This window comes from Macrosteles quadrilineatus, unplaced genomic scaffold (genome assembly GCF_028750875.1).
Source record: "Macrosteles quadrilineatus isolate MER2022 unplaced genomic scaffold, UCM_ALF_1.0 Scaffold_3__2_contigs__length_128488019, whole genome shotgun sequence".
Classification (NCBI taxonomy): Eukaryota; Metazoa; Arthropoda; class Insecta; order Hemiptera; family Cicadellidae; genus Macrosteles; species Macrosteles quadrilineatus.
In genome coordinates this window covers 41,348,092-41,368,614 of record NW_026542596.1, presented here as the reverse complement: position 1 = coordinate 41,368,614, position 20,523 = coordinate 41,348,092, and the positions used below count along the sequence as shown (strand labels likewise).

Here is a 20,523-nt window from a genome sequence, read left to right as displayed (position 1 = left end):
ATTTCAGCCCAATCCAACCAGTTAATGCGTGATTGAACTTCAAATAAACAAACAAACACACAAACTTTCACATTTATAATACAGTCTAACCTTGATATAACAAACCTCGATATAACAAATTCCTTGATATAACGAATTTTTTTTAATCCCCTAGAACTCTCCATAAGACACAATGTATATTTTACCTCTACATAACAAACAAACCATAACAACGACCTTGATTTAACAAATTTTTCATGATTTCGACTAAAATAAGACACCTTAATATAACAAATTTATCATTGTCAGAACCTCTACATATCGAATTTAACCTCTGCATCACAAATTGTCTACGTCTTTCCCTCGATATAACAAATCCCCCACCCAATTATTGTTTTAGGAAAATCTGTTTCTTTATCAAATGAAATGGAAAAGTCACGTCATCGCTTGCGCTAACATTCGTCTGCTCCGTTTTACACATCTCTGTCTGCTGTAGCTGCGCGCGCTATGTTGCAACTTGCAACTGAGAATTGATTTCATTTTACAGAGGTGAGGACTGATAACGAGGACGACGTAATGTTTAGTAAGCTGTGATTGGGCGATAAGTAACTATGGAGAATTGTACAATTTTTTGATAAAGAGAAACCTAAGAAAGAATATAAAAACAAAACCAAAGAGAAAGAATAGCTACATTGTTATTTTAACATTCCTTTTACAAGTGTTTTTATTATCCTTAAGTTGGCTATGATTTGACACTTTGATAATGACTTATCTAATAATTTATTGTTTTCAATACGATTTGTTTCAACTAGCAACACCAATGCTGATTATTATTGACATTCCTCTGTTGTGATAAATCAGTACTGTACTGTAAGTAGCCTACCGGCCTATCGCAAGCAGTAGCTTACAAAACTTTCTACTGTTTTGTTTTGTTCTTTACATGGTTTATGACTACACAATACAGTGTTTGGCTAGGTTTTAGGAGGGTTAGAACAAGCTGTGATTTTAAACTTACAGTTTTTAACCTGTACCAAGGTCAATGCCATTGTCATGATTGCGCAATATTCAAGATCCATCCCCTTTATTATGCCGGATAATTTAGGTTCTACTATACAATGTAAACACTGTACTGTAAAGTATTGTAGCCTATGCTACTTTAATTGTACTGTATTTTAATGAGGTCAAATCCCAACCTATAATGACCGACACTGGTTCTGAACATCGACTTAGCGAAATTCCTACAAACCTAACCTCTATAACGAACCTCGTTTTAACGAAATCCTTGATATAACGAATATTCAGTTCGGTCCCTTCAGATTCGTTATACTGAGGTTGGACTGTATTAATAAGATCTATATCAAAATGTAATACCGAAATTCTGATTGTATACATCTGTGTTTTTTTTTTAATTTTGATTTAAAAAGCCTTGAAGTGGGATTGGTGGTAGATTCTCACACTGGTTTTTAGTACAGTAGCTACATATTACCTTCCATTGCATAATGCATACTATAACTTAAATACCCCCGCCGCAGCAAACCTGCAGACTAAGCGAATTTCCATTTGACTGATTGGATTTACACTGAAATGTCTACTTAAAAATATAACATTTATTCTTGATTTAAATAGAATTAGTTTAACAAGTACTTAGGTTTGCTGCATCAGGGAGGGTAAAACTGTTTTTTTTTTTTTTTTTTTTTTGTAAAATGTGAATAGTTAGTAAGAAATAAAAACATTTTCCAAATTTGATCAAAATATGTTCACAAACAAGCAAACTACAACAGTTTACTTATTCTCCATAAGAATAACATGGGAATTTTAAATTTACAATTTAATTTTAAAATTGTGATTCCTGATCATCAATTTTTCCTAGATAATAAGGAGCCCTGAAAATAAGTTTGCGCCACACTACACTATTTTGACGAACTTCCCATGCAAGGATTTAGTCCAGAAAACAGCTGCTTGCCACCAGCTTAATCAAATGGGGTTTCATTGCATACTACTGTACTGTAATGAGTTTTACCAGACACCAATTAGCTAATTATACTGTATTGGAGTGGCAATGAGTGGTTATAAACAAAAAGATAACCTCTCTTAGAGGTTATGACTAGTGATTGTTAGTCCTTTAGTCGGTGGTAATATACAGTGTGTAAATTAAGTATGGAAACAAATCTGTATTTTTAAAACCGAAATAGATAGAAATATTCTATTTGTGGCAATAATAGTTAACAAAGATTCCGCAATTTTTCACATGAAAAATATTTTTTTACCCCCCTAACAGGGTAGGTGGTAGGGGGTGACTTATTTTTTTCAAATAGCAACCCCTATGGAGTGACCCCTCATTTTGAAGGGTTTGTCAAAAGAAACACAATGACGCAAATCCGAGGTGAATATCTCACTCCTAGCTAACATGGCGGATATTCCAAAATGGGCTTTTTTTTACAAAAATTAAATTTTTCATTACCCACCATTTAGGCTAGGGGTGAAATATCTACCTCGGGTTTGCGTCATTCTTTTTCTTTTAACAAACCCTTCAAAATGAGGGGTCACTCAATAGGGGTTGTTGTTGAAAAAAATAAGTCACTCCCACCCCCTACCCTGTTAAAGGGGTTGAAAAAATATTGTTGATTAAAAAAATTGCGGAACCTATGTCAACAATCAATTCCACAAACAGAATATTTCTATCTATTTCGGTTTTAAAAATACAGATTTCTTTCCATTATTTGTGAAATTGGTGCTTTTCACGTACAATAAATCAAATTTTGGAATATCCGCCATTTGGGCTAGGAGTGAGATATTCACCTCGGATTTGCGTCATTGTGTTTCTTTTGACAAACTCTTCAAAATGAGGGGTCACTCAATAGGGGTTGCTATTTGAAAAAAATAAGTCACCCCCTACCACCTACCCTGTGAGGGGGGTAAAAAAATATTTTTCATGTGAAAAATTGCGGAATCTTTGTTAACTATTATTGCCACAAATAGAATATTTCCATCTATTTCGGTTTTAAAAATACAGATTTGTTTCCATACTTAATTTACACACTGTATACAATTTTTTACAAATTTAGTAGTATGGCGTAAACTATCGTACGTAACTCGTCCAAAATGTTTTTACCTGACTTGTATCGTATGGTAATCCCGTACTCGACTTCGTCTCGCACGGGAACGACCACAATCGTCCGGTAAACACTTATTTTCAGGACTAGTAACGTAATATACTATTATAAATGACACAAATTTAATGATAAGACATATGCTCGCAGATTTCCCTCAAGCTAAAACTCTTGATCTGCATCTCCTCCAGTGCTCGTACCACACTTGACACGGCCTGCACTTGAACAGTAAGGGAAAAAGTGTATAGCCAAGCAAATAATAAGGCTAACTAATGAATTCCTACATGAAAATAAAACTAAACAAAACAACGCATCTAAGACATTGCCATCCCCTGTAGTAACACGTCATGTTGCATCTGTAACAGCGTTATTTTGGAAAATCTAAACAAGTCATCTGTTGCTTTCGCCCACTGTATATCAGGTGATTTTGGGGACCAAAAACAGATGAGACAAGGAGTAGCAGTCATCTTCCGCAATAGGTTTGGTAGACCAACAAAAGCGCAATATGTGAGCAAAGCTGTGGCTTTACAAAACACTCCGAATGGGGCACTCGTTTATAGTCTTTTATAACTAAAAATAGATACTGCGAAAAACCTAGTATATCAGACTATGCGGAGGCACATAATGAGCTATGAGCATTGCTTTTAATGGAACAACTATTGCAGATCCCAGGGCAATATCTAATGTACTAAATGACTACTTTGTAAGCCTATCTGGAAAGAATGGTTTTGTAAACTCTAATAAGTTGTTAGCTAATCACCAGCCAGTACTAACAAATTGTGTAAAATCTAAAACATTATTTCGATGTGAACCTGTTTCATGTGAGGAAGTAGAGAAACTGGTAAACTGTTTAAGTAACAAACCATCACGTGGGCCCGACAAAATTCCCGTTAAAGTAATAAAATAAACAAAACAAGAACTAGTTCCAATTTTAGCGAATTTCCCATATAGGGAATAAGCTATTACCGTAGTACTCATGGTAAGACCTGGACCCGAGACCGATTTAATTTTTCATTTTGAGGTCCCTAGAGGCCAAAAACACCATCCGTTCAAATTCATATATATATATATATATGTGTGTCCGTTAGCGCGATAACTCGAGCAAAAATGATCCGATTTTGATGAAATTTGGTACAAACGTGTAAACCTACGTTTATTCGAACGAGTTCGCGATCCAGCATAATCGGACCATGGGAACGGGGGTTTATGGGGTAAAAATGGGGTTTTCCCATTTTTGAACCTAAAAACAAAAAATTTTGCGATTTCTTTCTAAACCGTTTTGTAGAGCTTAAAAAAAGAAATAATTTAGTATATTGAAGCGCTGTTGTATGCCTAACGGTCACGGAGAAAATTCAAAAATAGTGTAATTAAAAATTCCCATGTTATTCTTATGGAGAAAATGAAAATTGTTGTAGTTTACTTGTTTATGGGTATATATTGATAAAATTTGGCAAATTTATTTATTTCATCCTATACTATTGACGTATGGTCAAAAAACACTTTTTACCTTCCCCATAGCAGCAAACCTAAACACTCGTTAAATCTAATGTTATTTAAATAGGGAATAATATGTCTTATTTATGGAAATATTTTAGTAAAAATGTAATCAGACGAGTTGAAATTCGCTTAGTCTGCAGGTTTGCTGCGGCGGGGGTATTTACTAATTTAATTAATTCATCTTTTATATCCGGCCATTTTCCAAAATTATTAAAAGTTGCTAAGGTTGTGCCTATTTTCAAAAAGGGGGACCCTCAGTGCGTAGAAAACCAATATCACTTCTGCCAGTTATTTCAAAATTATTTGAAAAGGCAATGAACATAGGCTAGTGTCTTATATAGAAAATAACAACCTTCTGTTTAGTGGCCAACATGGTTTTCGCTTAGGCAGATCAACAATTACAGCTGCCTCAAGTTTTTTTGAAAGTATAATAAATTCAATTGATAGCCACGAAAATATTTTAGGAATATCAATGGACCTTACGAAGGCTTTTGATAGGGTATGTCACCAAACTCTAATACTCAAACTAGAAGATATGGGAGTAAGGCCCCTCGCCCACTTTACGATTTCGGTCGTACGACACTGTGTTGGAACGACAACATTCCAGTAGTGAACCATTGGATCTTATGAGCGCTCGCCCACTATACGATAATCTCACGACTACAACAAACTGTCGTGGTGCAGTCGTCCACTGCCACTGTGATCCACAACTGTCTAACTCGCAGTGGCGTACACGATCAAATGGGCGCTCGCCCACAATACGATTTTTGTCGTATGTCGTGCGTTCTCCCCAGTAGTCCTACTTTTTACAATCAACTCATACTTCTTCATTATTATATTTGTTATATCATTTGGTTCTGCCTTTTTTTACCATTCTCTTGCGCATTTGTTATCGTGAATAAATATTTTTTTACAATTCATACATACTTTTTTATTATACTGTTTGATATATCACTTGGTTTTTTTCAACCATTATTTTGCGTAATTTTGATCTTCCTATATATTTTAGGAGTCTTTCTCTTTGTAGTTTTTCGTATATCAAGAGACGAAGGTAAAAATTGGGAAAAAGTCTAGGTATGGCATTCTCACCTATAACTGTCTTCTCGCGTCTATATTCGTATCACCAATCACCATCTTTATTCTTGTATCTTTCCTCAAAACTAAGGTCATCTTTGTAAAAATGTTTCACACAGACACGAGAATTCTTTGAAGGTGACCAATCTGACCGGGGAATAGCCCACGAATCCACTGTTGCTTACGCGCCGGATCACTTGGAATCTTAAACACTGCAAAAATCCTTCAGTTTTAATCGAGCTTTCGTAATTACTCTTGCACCCATGCACAACACATCTATCTGGCATGATGTAGTAGCAATTTCAATGTCATTACTAATGATTAAGGGAAATAGAAACGCGAATAAGTACGTCGGTACGCGACTCCTCCATTCACTGTAATGGTAAGACAGCCGCGCGCCAAGACACAAATGCGACGTTGCCACTTCTCGCTCGCCGCGGCCTTGTATTAGAGGTGGCTGTAATTGAGACCGTGGGCAAATTTAACCTCTGAGGAATTCAAAGGCTTCCTTGCTGTTATTATAAACATGGGCATATCCGGAAGCCTTCAATCAGAAGCTATTGGAGCCAGCCATCGTCCCTGTCTACTCCTTGGTTTCCAAAAATGTTTTCTCGAACCCGATTGGAACTTACCTTAAAATTTTTCATTTGGTTGATGGCAGCAGACTAGTGAAACATGTCGAACCGGGCTATGACCCATGTGGAAGATTTCAACCACTCATCAACCATCTGAACCAATTAGCCCAGTTTTATTATGTACCCTACCAAAAACTATCTGTCAACGAGTCATTAGTGGGGGCAAAAAAGCGGATTGGCTTGACCCAATACCTTCCAAAAAAAAATAACATCACAGGTGGGGAGTGAAGCTGTGGGTAGGTACTGTGTGTGTGTGTGTGAGACGCTCCAACCCATTACTGCATGGCACTTTTTTGCTACAAAGGTTCCAAATACAGAGAAAATGACGAAGAAACCTCTGAGCATGGCCTGGCATTCTCTGTAGTCAAAAAACTACTGAAAATCGCCAACTGTTAGAACAAAGACTTCCATCTATTTTTTGATAATTTATTCACCACTCTTCACCAGGCTAGATACCTATATTCTAAATTATCTTGGCTGACAGGAACTGTTAGAGTTGACAGAGTAGGTGTGCGCAATGTTCTACGGGGGAAATATGCTGTTGGTAAAAAAAATACATTCGAAAAGGTCCCGCCTTGTACATGGCCTACCGAGAGAAACCGTCAACAAATCCCAGTTTATTCTGTTATCAACAGATAGTAAGGCAGAAAATGTCAGATACACAAAAATGAGAAGTAGGAAAGTAATTGTAAAGACTAAGCCTAGAATAGTCCATCAGTACAACAATGGCATGGGGGGCATAGATGGTACTGACCAAATGTTGTACACTTACCTTGATGAGCGACGCTCGATAAAGCTTGGAAGAAAGTGATTTTCAAAATATTTGGTTGCATGATTCTAAATGCATGTTTTGTACAAACTCAACACCGAAAAACCAATGAGCCATGCCTCCTTTATCACAGCTGTGGTGGATGAACTATCAAATTCTTGGTTCGAAAAGAAATACGGAGTTGCCGGTAGAGGTGGGGGTGACGCAACAGTTGGAAAAGGGTTTGGGTTTGGAAAAAGTTCCTGATAACAAGGAAAAGAACTGTTCTGTATACAGTGGAAAAAAACCCATATGGAAAAAGGAAAAGAGCGTGCACTACTGTATGTGTTGCTTTTGTAAAGCAGGACTGATAGTGGAGTGCTACAATCGCCACAAATGCTACTAAATGTTAAAATTTTGATTTGTAAATACGGTAAATAGTTTTTTCTAATCATTTTATGAACTAGTGTGTGTTCTAGACAATTTTCTTCTTTTTGTGAGGTTGTTACTTGTTATAACATAATAAAAGATAAATCAGATAAAAAAGTGTATTATTCCATTAACAAAGAATAGAAAACTAAACATAAACAATAGCAATTCAAAGAATAAAGATCATATGATCAGCTGGTAATTCAAATGCAGTCTATTAGAAATTTTAACAATCATCCCCATATAAGTTTTGAGCTCACACATAAGCCTCAAGGTAACTTGGGGCTTGTCGAGCACGTGTTGATCTACGTTACTGAGGTGACTCAACTTCATCGGGAATCTGGATGTCACATTCAGGATGCTGAGCCTCCACTGCTGCTATTTGGCCAGTCGTGGAACGTGGAGGTGATTGATCTTGAATTCCGACTTCATCAGGAAAATGGATGTCACATTCAGGATGCTGAGCCTCCACTACTGGTATTTGACCAGTCGTGGAACGCCTATGTAGCGTACGACCGACAATGGTTGAACCACTGTTGGAGAACGTTGTAATGCTGGTATCCCTGGAATATTGAACCTAACAGTACGTCTTTGATTATCTTCTCCCCGTTGATTTGTCGTTTAAGGCGGTACTCTTGTTCTTATGAGTTGATTGATGTGCCTTATGATTAAGCGTCCAAAGTCAAGCTTTACCATGTAATGTCGAGAGCCCAGTTTGGATTGGATGGTTCCAAATTCCCAGATTTCGGCATTTCCAGAGTAAAGGCGAACTTGGGCTCTATCTCCTACTCTCATCGATCTTACATGTTTTGTCAGCCTAACTTCTTTTTCTTTATTTTCCTTTGGAATAGGAAATATGGCATCCAGCTCCATTCTTAATCTTCTGTGCAAATAAAGCTCTGCTGGGCTTTTCCCACATGCAAGTGGTGTGGCTCTGTAGCGTAGAAGCATTTTTCTGGCATGGTGCCCTTTTCACTTGCCATTGATTTTAAACGTTTCTGCACAGTTTGAACATTTCTTTCGGCTAATCCATTTGTAGCTGGATGGCCTGGCGCAATACATTTTTGGTTTTACCATGATCAATACAGAAGGCTTTGAATACATCGCTTGTGAAAATTGATGCATTACCAATGAATTGGGGTAGCCATGGAATGAAAATATTTCTTGAAGTGTGTGTATTGTTGTTTTAGTTGTAGGAGAATGTCTCATGACTCGGACCTCTGCCCATTTTGACTTCAATGGCATCAATGGCAACTAGAAAATGATGACCCTCGAAAGGACCTGCATAGTCTATATTTAGACGTTCCCAATTAGAGTGAGGCTGATCCCACGGGTGTACTATCACCTTCGGGGGGTTGTTACGGAGCTTAGCACAGATTTCACAAGATCTAACTAGGTCTTCTATGTCATGGTTCATCCCTTCCCAGTACACATACTGCCTTGCAAGTTGTTTCATTTTTTGTTATACCGATATGTGTTGTGTGAAGTTCTCTCAAAATTGAACTTTTAAGGCTCTGTGGAATGACAACTTGATCTTGCCAAAAGAGAATTCCATCAAGAAGGGTGTAGGGTGTGTCTTCGTTGCTTGTTTGTAGAGTTTTCATAAGAAATTTGAGATAAGAATCGTTTAATGTTGAACTTGCAATGGTCTGATTCGTGATAGTAGTTGAGGAAATTTGGAAAAGTGACTCAGCATACAGAAGGTGAACTTCTTCATTTATCTTCATATCAGTTGATCTTGAGTGTTGAGACAAAGGCGCTCGAGATAAACAATCAGCATTTTCATTTTCATCTCCTGATTTGCTTTTCAACTTATAATTGAATCCAGATAGAAATGAAGCATATCGAAGTAATCGAGCTGTTGTCATTTTCGGCAATGAGTGGTCATGGCTAAAGATTCTGCTCAAAGGCTTATTGTCTGTGACTAGAGTGAACTGGCGTCCATACAAGTTGTTGTGAAACTTTCCAACAGAAAATATAATAGCAAGTGCCTCTCGATCTAGTTGATTATAATTCTGTTCTGCAGTTGTTAGTAATCTGGATGTGTAAGCGATAGGGTGTTCATGACCATTTACGATGTGGCTAAGTACTCTCGCAATGCCAACAGGGCTTGCATCGCAAGAAAGTACAACTGGCAATTTTGGATCATAAGGAATCAGGACTCTCACTGCAAATCTCTTGCTTGAGCTTTTGGAAGGATGATTCACATTCTGTCGTCCATTGAAAATGTTGTTTCTTCTTGAGCAACTCCCTTAAGGGACAGGACCACGTAGATAGATTTGGAATGAAACGTGAGTAATAAGTAATCATTCCAAGAAATCTTCTGACCTCATCGGCGTCGTGCGGTCTTGACACTTCCATCACTGCCTTTATCTTCTCGGGAGATTTGCTGATTTTATTTTGCTCAATCAGGTGTCCTAAGTATTCAATCTTTGTTTAAAAAAATGTACATTTCTTATCATTTAGATGTAGGTCGTATTCTGTTACGGTAGTCTTCTTAAACACATTCGAAGGTTGTGAGCACATTCTGCTTGGGTTGCTCCATGGACTACTATGTCATCGAAATAAGCTTCACACTTATTAAGTCCATTGAGGATTTGGGACAAAATTCTGTTGAATTCTGAGGGAGCGGTTTTTATGCCAAAACTGAGACGGTTCATGAGAAAGGTTCCCTTATGTGTTGACATAGTTTGGATTTCAGTACTTTCTTTGTCTACTGCTAAATGTAAGTACGCTTTATAAAGGCACAGTTTGCAAAAGTATTTGGAATATCGATGCTTGTATGGTGGCTTTTTCCAGGGAGCCTGAAGAACTAGGGATCAGAGGTTTTGAAATGTTTGAAAGTTCCTTGCACTGGATTTGGGCTGCTTCAAGAGCCATAGCTCTCCTGACTATTTCATCAAAGTTCTCTTCCTTTCCTTGTAAAAGTTGTTCTCAAATACTATTATCACTAATGCCTCTAATGAATTGAGCCCTTAAGAAAATGTGATCTGTTGAAATATTTTCTCTGCATTCACATTTTATAGTCAGGTATGTATTTACTTTCTGATTGGTAAGTGGAGAAAAAGCAATGCTGCGCCACTACAGTATTCTTTTTAGGCGATAGCATTTCGCCAAACTAGCTGTTCATATTCCAAGTCTTTGATTTTCTTTGTTGGTCCTTTGAATGCAACTAAGTTGTTGTAATGGATAGAACCTATTGATGCACATAGAATTTAAGCTTTTTTAGTTTTTTTTGACACATTCTTCATGCTGAGATAGTTTTCAAATATAGGCTGAAAATCTTTCTTTTTCTAAGTTGTAACTTTCAAATGGAGCAGTTGGATCTGGTGTGTTATCTTTCATTTTTTGTTCCAGTTTCTCAAACAACAGAAATAGAAGATCCATTTGTTGTTTCTGGCCTTCTATGAATTTGTCAAATGGTTCTGAGTTCATTTTGTTGTTGAAACTTGAATGTTCCTAAGCCTGAGATGTAGTTATTAACATGTTATTTGAAGAGAAGGTAATTGAAAAAAATATCTAACTGGTCATGAATGTATGAATAAACAAATTTATACTTTTACCTCGTCTCCAAAACTGTTGTAACAGAATAAAAGATAAATCAGATAAAAAAGTGTATTATTCCATTAACAAAGAATAGGAAACTAAACATAAACAATAGCAATTCAAAGAATAAAGATCATATGATCAGCTGGTAATTCAAATGCAGTCTATTAGAAATTATAACACTGAGGTATTTCTTTTATATAGCACATTTAACAATTATTTAAGACATTATGTGAGTTATCAGTGATATTTCCATTTACAAACTAAAATTTTTGGTGCTACGGAACATGATGAAAACAACTTTTTGGTGAGTTTAACAAAAATATTTGTATCAGATATATTATTAAGATTCTTAGTCTTAGGTCTGTTCCATTAATTTATTTCAATTTGATATGCATCTCTTACATTGATACTTGTATACCATGATAAAACATGTTCGTGGCCGTAACTAGGCCGATAACGGATATTGAAGTATTTATCATAATATACCATAAGTTGGTCATTTATAAATATTTTTGCACCAAATCTTTAGGAGTTATTTAGAAATGTAAAGTAACTAATAAAATTGTAATAGGATGTGCCTCCTCACTTATTCACTTATTTTTTATACATCTCAATTAAAAAAATAAATTAATTAATTAAATATTTTTATTTTTTTCAACTAAAATTTATATTTTTTTTTTTATTTTTATGCCAAATTGTTGCCATAATTAGCAGTAAGCTTAAAAATAATGCCAAAATAATTTCTTCTATCTCATCTATCTGTACTAATATATAACTTGAGTCAAGTTCTCGCCCATGGCAACCGGATTATTTTGCTCTTTGGAAATACAGTAGATGTAAAAATGAATTGGAGTGATTTCAGGGAACCATATGGAAAGGTAACTGTGTGGTTGGACATGTTTATTACTGCTCTGGTTTTGGTCAAGAAATCTGATCCTAGCAAAAGGAGAACAGGCAATTCGCGGGGACTAAAAACGGGAAATTCCAGGAAAGCTGCTGGATTTTGAAATGCAATTTGACTAGAAATTGGAAATCCATGGGTGGCTGAAAGTGCAGTGTAGTTAGTTGGTTCTTTTTTTTAAAACAGCCCTTGTGTGTCGCTTTAAAAGCTTGTATAAATCAAATTACAGCAAACTGAGAGATGACACTGTGTTGATTAGTGCATCCTTTAACATGCTCTTAAAATTTAAGGTCACATGGCACAATCAGTTCTAGGTACATTTGGGGAACCCTTTGGCTTGTTTCTCAAGGTTTGTTTGGTTGGCGCCGGTGTTAGAGCTTGAACAACAGGAACCCTGAGACACCTGACGGTGCCCCCCTTTGTCGTTTCCTTGCCCGATCTTGGAAGAATTGAATTATCGATTTGGATTAGTGCCGTGAGATAGTAAAGGCGCTAGGTGCAGTTGAGTTAGAGATTTTGACTTTTGATTTTGGGGTGGGGGTGCAAAGTTGCAAAAAACGTTAATTGGCAAACTACTTTTACAGCTCATAACATCTAAGTTGGCACTCGGCCGATCACTGCTAGAACCTATTTCAAAAACATTATGTCCCGTCTTGCAGGTTGCATCAACTGTCCTCGCGACCTATATGAATGCACTAAAGTACATAATGCAAGGGGAGTCAACCCCGTGACGCAGCGGAACTGTTTGCAGTCCGGTCTTTTCCTTACCTCCATCCTCCTCCCGCCTACACTGCCCACGCTAGGCCAAGTGCCAGCTTAAATGTCACGAGCTGTAACTCCCTTGTTATTGAATGTAAGCTTTGACTCAATAGTCAATTATGTAAGTAAAAGGTTCTTTTAAATTGACTTTTTATTTTGGTAATGGGGGCATAGGTCAGTTTAAAAAACCATGTTGTAGCCTCCAGGGGTGGTCAAAAAATTTGGGGTCGGGGCGCAAAGTTGCATGTGCATATACTATACACCCGCATAGGCCTAATTATGTAACTGACTCAAAGTATACAAATGTTTGAGCACTTTTAGAGGTGCTAGGGAGTTTAAATTTGGCACGCTTCTTGGTCCTGGGCCCAAACCCCCGGGGAAATTCTGAAAAGTAACATTTTCAACATGTTACCCCCCCCCCCCCCCCCCCCGAAATCTCGGAGTTTCCCCTCCATGTCATTCTAATGATTGGGGAATAGCATTGAATGTGGTCGACTATGTGTGCTTATCTGAACTGTTTAGAAAAGTGCTAGAGACTTGAAATTTTGTAGTATTGTAGTATGAGATATTAAATTAACGGTGAAATTTGCAAAAGCCCATTTTCAAATTTTAACCCCCTCCAAAATCCCAAATCGCTGACACCTAAAACGAAAAAAACACGTTTTTTTTTTAAATGGCTATCGCTCTAAAATGGTAAAGATAAAGATTTAAAAGAATTTCCATGGTCAGGAATAAATTTTCTACACTAATCGCTAAAAAACGTTTTTCAAAAATTGCACTCCTTGACCTTCAAAAAACGCCCTATTTCGGAAATTTTGTAAATTCCTTTGTAATATATTATAAATTTCGCTATTTCTTTCTACCAAAGAAATTTTTTTTTTGTGCAAATATTATTAAAGCTTTGTATTTAGCTTAGTTTACTTTAAATTCCACTCATTACATTTTTTTTCGTAACTTAACTCCTTGACCCCAAAACTTAAGTTCCCCCTAGGTTTTTACCACTTTTACGAGCCCCATGTTATTCTTATGGCGAATAACTATGAAATTTAAAGACTTTGGTATGCTCATCTGATTCGATTAGAAACGTGCTAGGGATTTAAAATTTGGTAGTATTGTAGTATGGGATACTGAATTAACGGTGAAATTCCCAAAAGTCCTATTTTAAAATTTTAACCCACCTAAAAATCCTAAATGGCAAACATCTAAAAACGAAAAAAACACGTTTTTTTAACGGCTATAACTTAAAAACGGTCAAAGCTAGAAACGATTTTAAAGAATTTTCATGGGTAGAAGTCAATTATTCTACAAAACCCTACTTGGCGTTTTCCGAAAATCACACCCCTTCACCACAAAAAAAAGCACCCTACTTTCAAATATTGGTAAATTTTGTTCAATTTTGTTATGGTTTTCGCTACTTTTTCCTAACTAATCAATTTTATTATTTTATTTATTAATGCTTTGTACTCTCCTTAGTTTACTTAAAATTTTACTCACTACATGTTTTTTTGTAACTTATTTCTTTCACCCCTAAAATGTAAGATTGATGCCAAAATTTGAAAGATTCTAACACTGTTACGAGGCTCTAACAGTTTCCCATGATATTCTTAGGGGGAATAAGCTTGAAAGTGACTTACTTTGGTGTTAGTTTCTTAACCATTTAGAAACTTGATACCATTTAGAAACTTGATAGGGACTTGAAACTTTAACCCCTGGAGACTACAACATGGGGTTTTACACTCGCCAAGGCCTCTATTACTAAAATCAAAAGTCAATTTAAATGAATCTTTTACTTACATCCAATATCAAGGGAGTTAAAATTGGTTTGCCGATTAACGTTTTTTGCAACTTTGCGCACCCTCCCCTAAGTTGTCGACGACATGGGTTTTTAAACTCACCTAGGCCCCCATTACCAAAATCAAAAGTCAAAATCTCTGACTCTTTTCATGCATACTCAAATGTACCTAGCACCTCGCCTAAGATGGCAGCGATCGATTGTTTCCTGGTGGTTGCGCTTGGAATTCGTTGAACAGATACCTAGGAATGTATGGTCTGTTCGACGGCCCGGCGAAATTTTGACGATGGTTTGGAGAGCCTTGAGAGCCTTGTCGGTAGCTGGGGCTACGTGAGGAAGAAAATGTTGGATGGTGTGACTGTGGTCGGTAATTTTCCGTGCTGCGCTGACTGTCTGGCCGGGCACGGTGCGTTCACCCTCCAGCGCGTGTACCATTTGAACCCTAGGGGCCAGAGCCTGAAGATCTGACAAGGACTGTGCCGCAGGGAAAGCTCTTGTTGTCCCTGATTGTGCAAGTGCATACAACCTTTGCAATGTATGAACACAATTGTCACTTGTTGTATGTCCCTGACTGTGCATACAACCTTTGCAATGTATGAACACAATTGTCACTTGTTGTATGTCCCTGATTGTGCATACAACCTTAGCAACGTATGAACACAATTGTCACTTGTTGTATGTCCCTGATTGTGCATACAACCTTTGCAATGTATGAACACAATTGTCACTTGTTGTATGTCCCTGATTGTGCATACAACCTTAGCAACGTATGAACACAATTGTCACTTGTTGTATGTCCCTGATTGTGCATACAACCTTTGCAATGTATGAACACAATTGTCACTTGTTGTATGTCCCTGATTGTGCATACAACCTTTGCAATGTATGAACATAATTGTCACTTGTTGTATGTCCCTGATTGTGCATACAACCTTTGCAATGTATGAACACAATTGTCACTTGTTGTATGTCCCTGATTGTGCATACAACCTTAGCAACGTATGAATACAATTGTCACTTCTTGTATGTCCCTGATTGTGCATACAACCTTTGCAATGTATGAACACAATTGTCACTTGTTGTATGTCCCTGATTGTGCATACAACCTTAGCAACGTATGAATACAATTGTCACTTGTTGTATGTCCCTGATTGTGTATACAACCTTTGCAATGTATGAACACAATTGTCACTTGTTGTATGTCCCTGATTGTGCATACAACCTTTGCAATGTATGAACACAATTGTCACTTGTTGTATGTCCCTGATTGTGCATACAACCTTTGCAATGTATGAACACAATTGTCACTTGTTGTATGTCCCTGATTGTGCATACAACCTTAGCAACGTATGAACACAATTGTCACTTGTTGTATGTCCCTGATTGTGCATACAACCTTTGCAACGTATGAACACAATTGTCACTTGTTGTATGTCCCTGATTGTGCATACAACCTTTGCAATGTATGAACACAATTGTCACTTGTTGTATGTCCCTGATTGTGCATACAACCTTAGCAACGTATGAATACAATTGTCACTTGTTGTATGTCCCTGATTGTGCATACAACCTTTGCAATGTATGAACACAATTGTCACTTGTTGTATGTCCCTGATTGTGCATACAACCTTAGCAACGTATGAATACAATTGTCACTTGTTGTATGTCCCTGATTGTGTATACAACCTTTGCAATGTATGAACACAATTGTCACTTGTTGTATGTCCCTGATTGTGCATACAACCTTAGCAACGTATGAACACAATTGTCACTTTTTGTATGTCCCTGATTGTGCATACAACCTTAGCAACGTATGAATACAATTGTCACTTGTTGTATGTCCCTGATTGTGCATACAACCTTTGCAATGTATGAACACAATTGTCACTTGTTGTATGTCCCTGATTGTGCATACAACCTTTGCAATGTATGAACACAATTGTCACTTGTTGTATGTCCCTGATTGTGCATACAACCTTAGCAACGTATGAACACAATTGTCACTTGTTGTATGTCCCTGATTGTGCATACAACCTTTGCAATGTATGAACACAATTGTCACTTGTTGTATGTCCCTGATTGTGCATACAACCTTAGCAACGTATGAATACAATTGTCACTTGTTGAATGTCCCTGATTATGCATACAACCTTTGCAATGTATGAACACAATTGTCACTTGTTGTATGTCCCTGATTGTGCATACAACCTTAGCAACGTATGAATACAATTGTCACTTGTTGTATGTCCCTGATTGTGTATACAACCTTAGCAACGTATGAATACAATTGTCACTTGTTGTATGTCCCTGATTGTGTATACAACCTTAGCAACGTCTGAACACAACTGTCTCTTTTTGTATGTACCTTATTGTGCAAGTGCATACAACCTTAGCAACGTATAAACACAATTGTCACTTGTTGTATGAACACAATTCTCTTGTTGTATGCAATTGATTGTGAGATTACCTTTGAGACACAATTGTCTGTTGTTGCATGCACCTGATGGTGAATGCAACCTTTGAAACATATTTGATGGCTGCTTTTTCTTGTTGTATTATAATCCGATTGTGAAGACAACTTTGATACCTTTGATGGCTGTTTTTCTTGTTGTTTCATCTTGTTGTGAAGACAATCTGAGGTTCTTAGTACAGCTGTATTTTGTTGTGAGCTTTATTTTGCGGACAGCCTTTGAATCACCCTTAACACAGCTGTCTTCTGCTACATGCTTGTAGTAAACCTAGGAGACACTTCACTCAAAAAGTACAGGTGTTTTCCTAAAGGTTCTGTTTTGGTTCTGACTTTGGGTTTCTTTGCAGGATGAACATTCTCTGGATGATGACACTGCATCACAGCCTCCTCTCCCACCCCTGGATGGGGACAAGGATGACCCTCCTCGTCCTGACCATCCCGACACCATTGATGGTAAGTGGTGATCTCATTTATATCCAAACTTTGTTGATTGTGCATTTTCAATCCAGTTAACTAAATTTTTATTACTTACTTTTACCAAATATACAGCAATACAGCTTGATGCATGTTCCAAAGTCCCTACTAGCTATAACCCAGAGCTTTCATGCTATAGCTCTGAAAATTTACAGTAGGCGCCCCACTTCAGTAGATATTTGGGTATGGTGTTTCTCAAAGTCACGAATTATGGATATTTATAGGGATGCACTGTGGATGCGATGCTCCCTGTTGTGGATTAACGTCCACACTAGTGAGTACTACGACTATACGCAGTACTATCCTAATAATTAGACCAATTCGTTAATTACGAGGAAAAAATGTGGTTCGGATTCCACAATAAACTGTAGGTCCTTTAGTTGCCATTAGCTGTATGGGCTATTAATTAACAGCTGTGTCTAAGGAACATGCCGGCCTTAGTCACTAACAAGACTACAAGATCGGGCATTCATCCTACACTCATCCTTCACTCATATTTGGGTTAAAATACGCACATAGTGGCGTCCCCATCTTAAATAATTGATAATTGATAATGATTACCTTAAGTGAAAAAGCTACGTAGATTATTTTAAGGACCTGTTTACCGAACCAAAGTTAAACAATTTCTTGTTAACTGGTTTTGTAGGAAATATGTATTTTATTATCATTTAGGCTACCTACTTAATAATTTGCCTAATGGAGGATGGTAAAAGAAAAGGCAGTACTGAGATAATCTGACGGGCTCGGACGGGCAGAGCTAGATTGGTGAACCTTTTGGGAATATAAATGAAAGTAGATAGTTCATAATAGAGTCTTCTGCATGTGAAATAGTCTCTTAACTATGAAGCCATAGCCTCCTCTTAATACAAGGCTGCAGCGATGGTGCTATAGTCATATATTCTTTACTCAAGAGTAACATGCTGCACAAGAATGGTGTTATACAATTAAATTAAATAGGCTTATTTGATAAAACTAATCATATCTAAAAAAGCTAAATAAAAATACAAAAACTGATAGCCTACAAATTTACACCTATCAACAAATTCCCCTAGAGAATGGACAGGCTTGGCTAACGTAAAAGTTTTAACTGATTTTTAAATTTATTTTTGACTGTTATTTGTAAAAGAGTATCAGGCAGAAGGGTATAAAACTCATCCCGACATATGAAGGTTTTTTAAAATTAATTTTATGTTATTATGATTTGAAAAACTGATTTAATGTCTGTTCCTTGTTGTCCTATAGCTGTGACATGAACTCAAGGTCTCGAATTTTGATAAATTATTCTTTATAAACAAGATTAAATCAAAAATATATTTTGCTAAAACAATAAGAATGACAAGTTAAAAAATTTTTCTTTATCTAAAACTCTACAATCTCGAAGGATTGATCCTTGTGACACACAATATTTAAAATTTGTTAATGATGAAGTAAAATTTACCTTATTCCTGTTTGTGACATTAGTTATTTCTACATATTGTTGTTTGTTATTTAAATATGATTTAGAAATACCAAGCGGGGACTTGGTGGTGGATGAGTCTCGCTTGAGCCCCTGTCTTGTGCCAAGAAGTCCAATGGATCCTCTTACTCTCCATTTGCACTAATGAATAAATTGTTTGTGAATAATCAGCTGAATATACATTATACAGGACTTTATTGGAATCATTAATCAAAAGCCCAATAATGAATTACACCCAATTCCTATTTAAGTTTATTATCTTGTTGTGATATATCATTAATCAACGGTTTTTTTTTTGTCAAAAGTTGTATTAACAAGATCTTTTATAGAGTAGCCAAGCTTTTTTGTAAGCTGAAAATCAGATAAACATGGTTGTTACCCTCAAGTTCAATGAATGCCACACAGTAGACTTGACAAGAATCCTTTTCATTGTCTGTGTAATCATTAAGTGCAAAAATAGCCTTTAAAGTGATATCACTTGCAACAACTCATTAAAATTTACAACCTTTTATTACTCAAGAATAAAATATTATGCTAACCAAATAAAATCTAAGTCTGATATTGATTTTCTTGGAAGTTGAAAACAGTTTTAAACCGCTATTAAACTTTTTAACAAGCCCTTTTTTACACCGCGATTCCTGGAAAAAAACTACAGACCTCAATTACTAGTTATCCTGTAATAACCAATAATTATTTAAATTTGTTAAAATATTAATGATATTTTTTACCTGTTAAAAACACATGTTAAATATGGTTAAATTATGTACCTATGTAGTTTATCAAATCTACTATCGAATCTAACATAACAATTCAAATAAATAAATATACAACTATTTAAGTTCAGTAAACCTCATATTAATTTTGGGTTGTAAATATGGATTTTTTTCGATCACATTGGTTAACTTATTTAGTTTATTTTCATTTATTTTACTTTAAATTATACTCTAACACTAATAACTTGTAAGATTTTCATTGCAAGATTTTTTTCTCGGAATATTATTGGGAATAAAAAATATATAGGCCTACTTAAACTATTTTACACACAGTTAACTGTTCTGAAACTGCACAGTCAAAATTCTCTCATAAGTTAATGTAAAAGTTATCTGTAAGCATGTGTTGATTTTAGATGTTGATATTGTGTTTGTAATTGATTATTCATTTTTGGATGATGGTGATTTTTTTTATCATTTGTGCACTGTCTTTGAACTTTGAGTAGTTGAACAGCTTTTGTATTCTCTCGGTCCTAATTTCCTTCAGGAGAAAACCAGTATGAACCCGTGAAAGCAGAATTTTAAAATTTTAATTTAATCTAGACATGAATGTGGATGAATTGTCGGTTATTACATCTGTAAGATAGATGGTTTTACAGCTGAGTGTGTCTTAAATTCTTTGTATTGGTCATCTCATTGTTAACAAAAGATTTGACTTGTTTATGAATCTTCGCAAGTTTACAAGTTCTTCAGTTTGAGTGTTCTTCAACATACATCATCTGGAATCTAAAAAGGAATTAGAAGATTTACTAAAATCAACTTTGAAGATTCTTTAAGGAACTAAAATTACTTATTTATTAGTTGTATGTATGTATAAAATAATTTAATCTCGTTTTAAGTTATTCGTTGTTCCAAAACTGTTATTTTGGGCTGTTTCAAA

General features: G+C 36.2%; 1 protein-coding gene across 5 annotated transcripts in view; it reads left to right on the top strand.

Moving 5' to 3' along the window:
- LOC128991043 (sex determination protein fruitless-like) overlaps positions 1 to 20,523 on the top strand; it is an 87,753-nt gene that overhangs the window by 23,547 nt on the left and 43,683 nt on the right. For all 5 annotated transcript variants that reach the window (XM_054413759.1, XM_054413761.1, XM_054413760.1 and 2 more), the window contains exon 4: positions 17,291 to 17,396. In XM_054413759.1, coding sequence (XP_054269734.1) covers positions 17,291 to 17,396 — 106 coding nt within the window. The remainder of the gene's footprint in view (positions 1 to 17,290; positions 17,397 to 20,523) is intronic.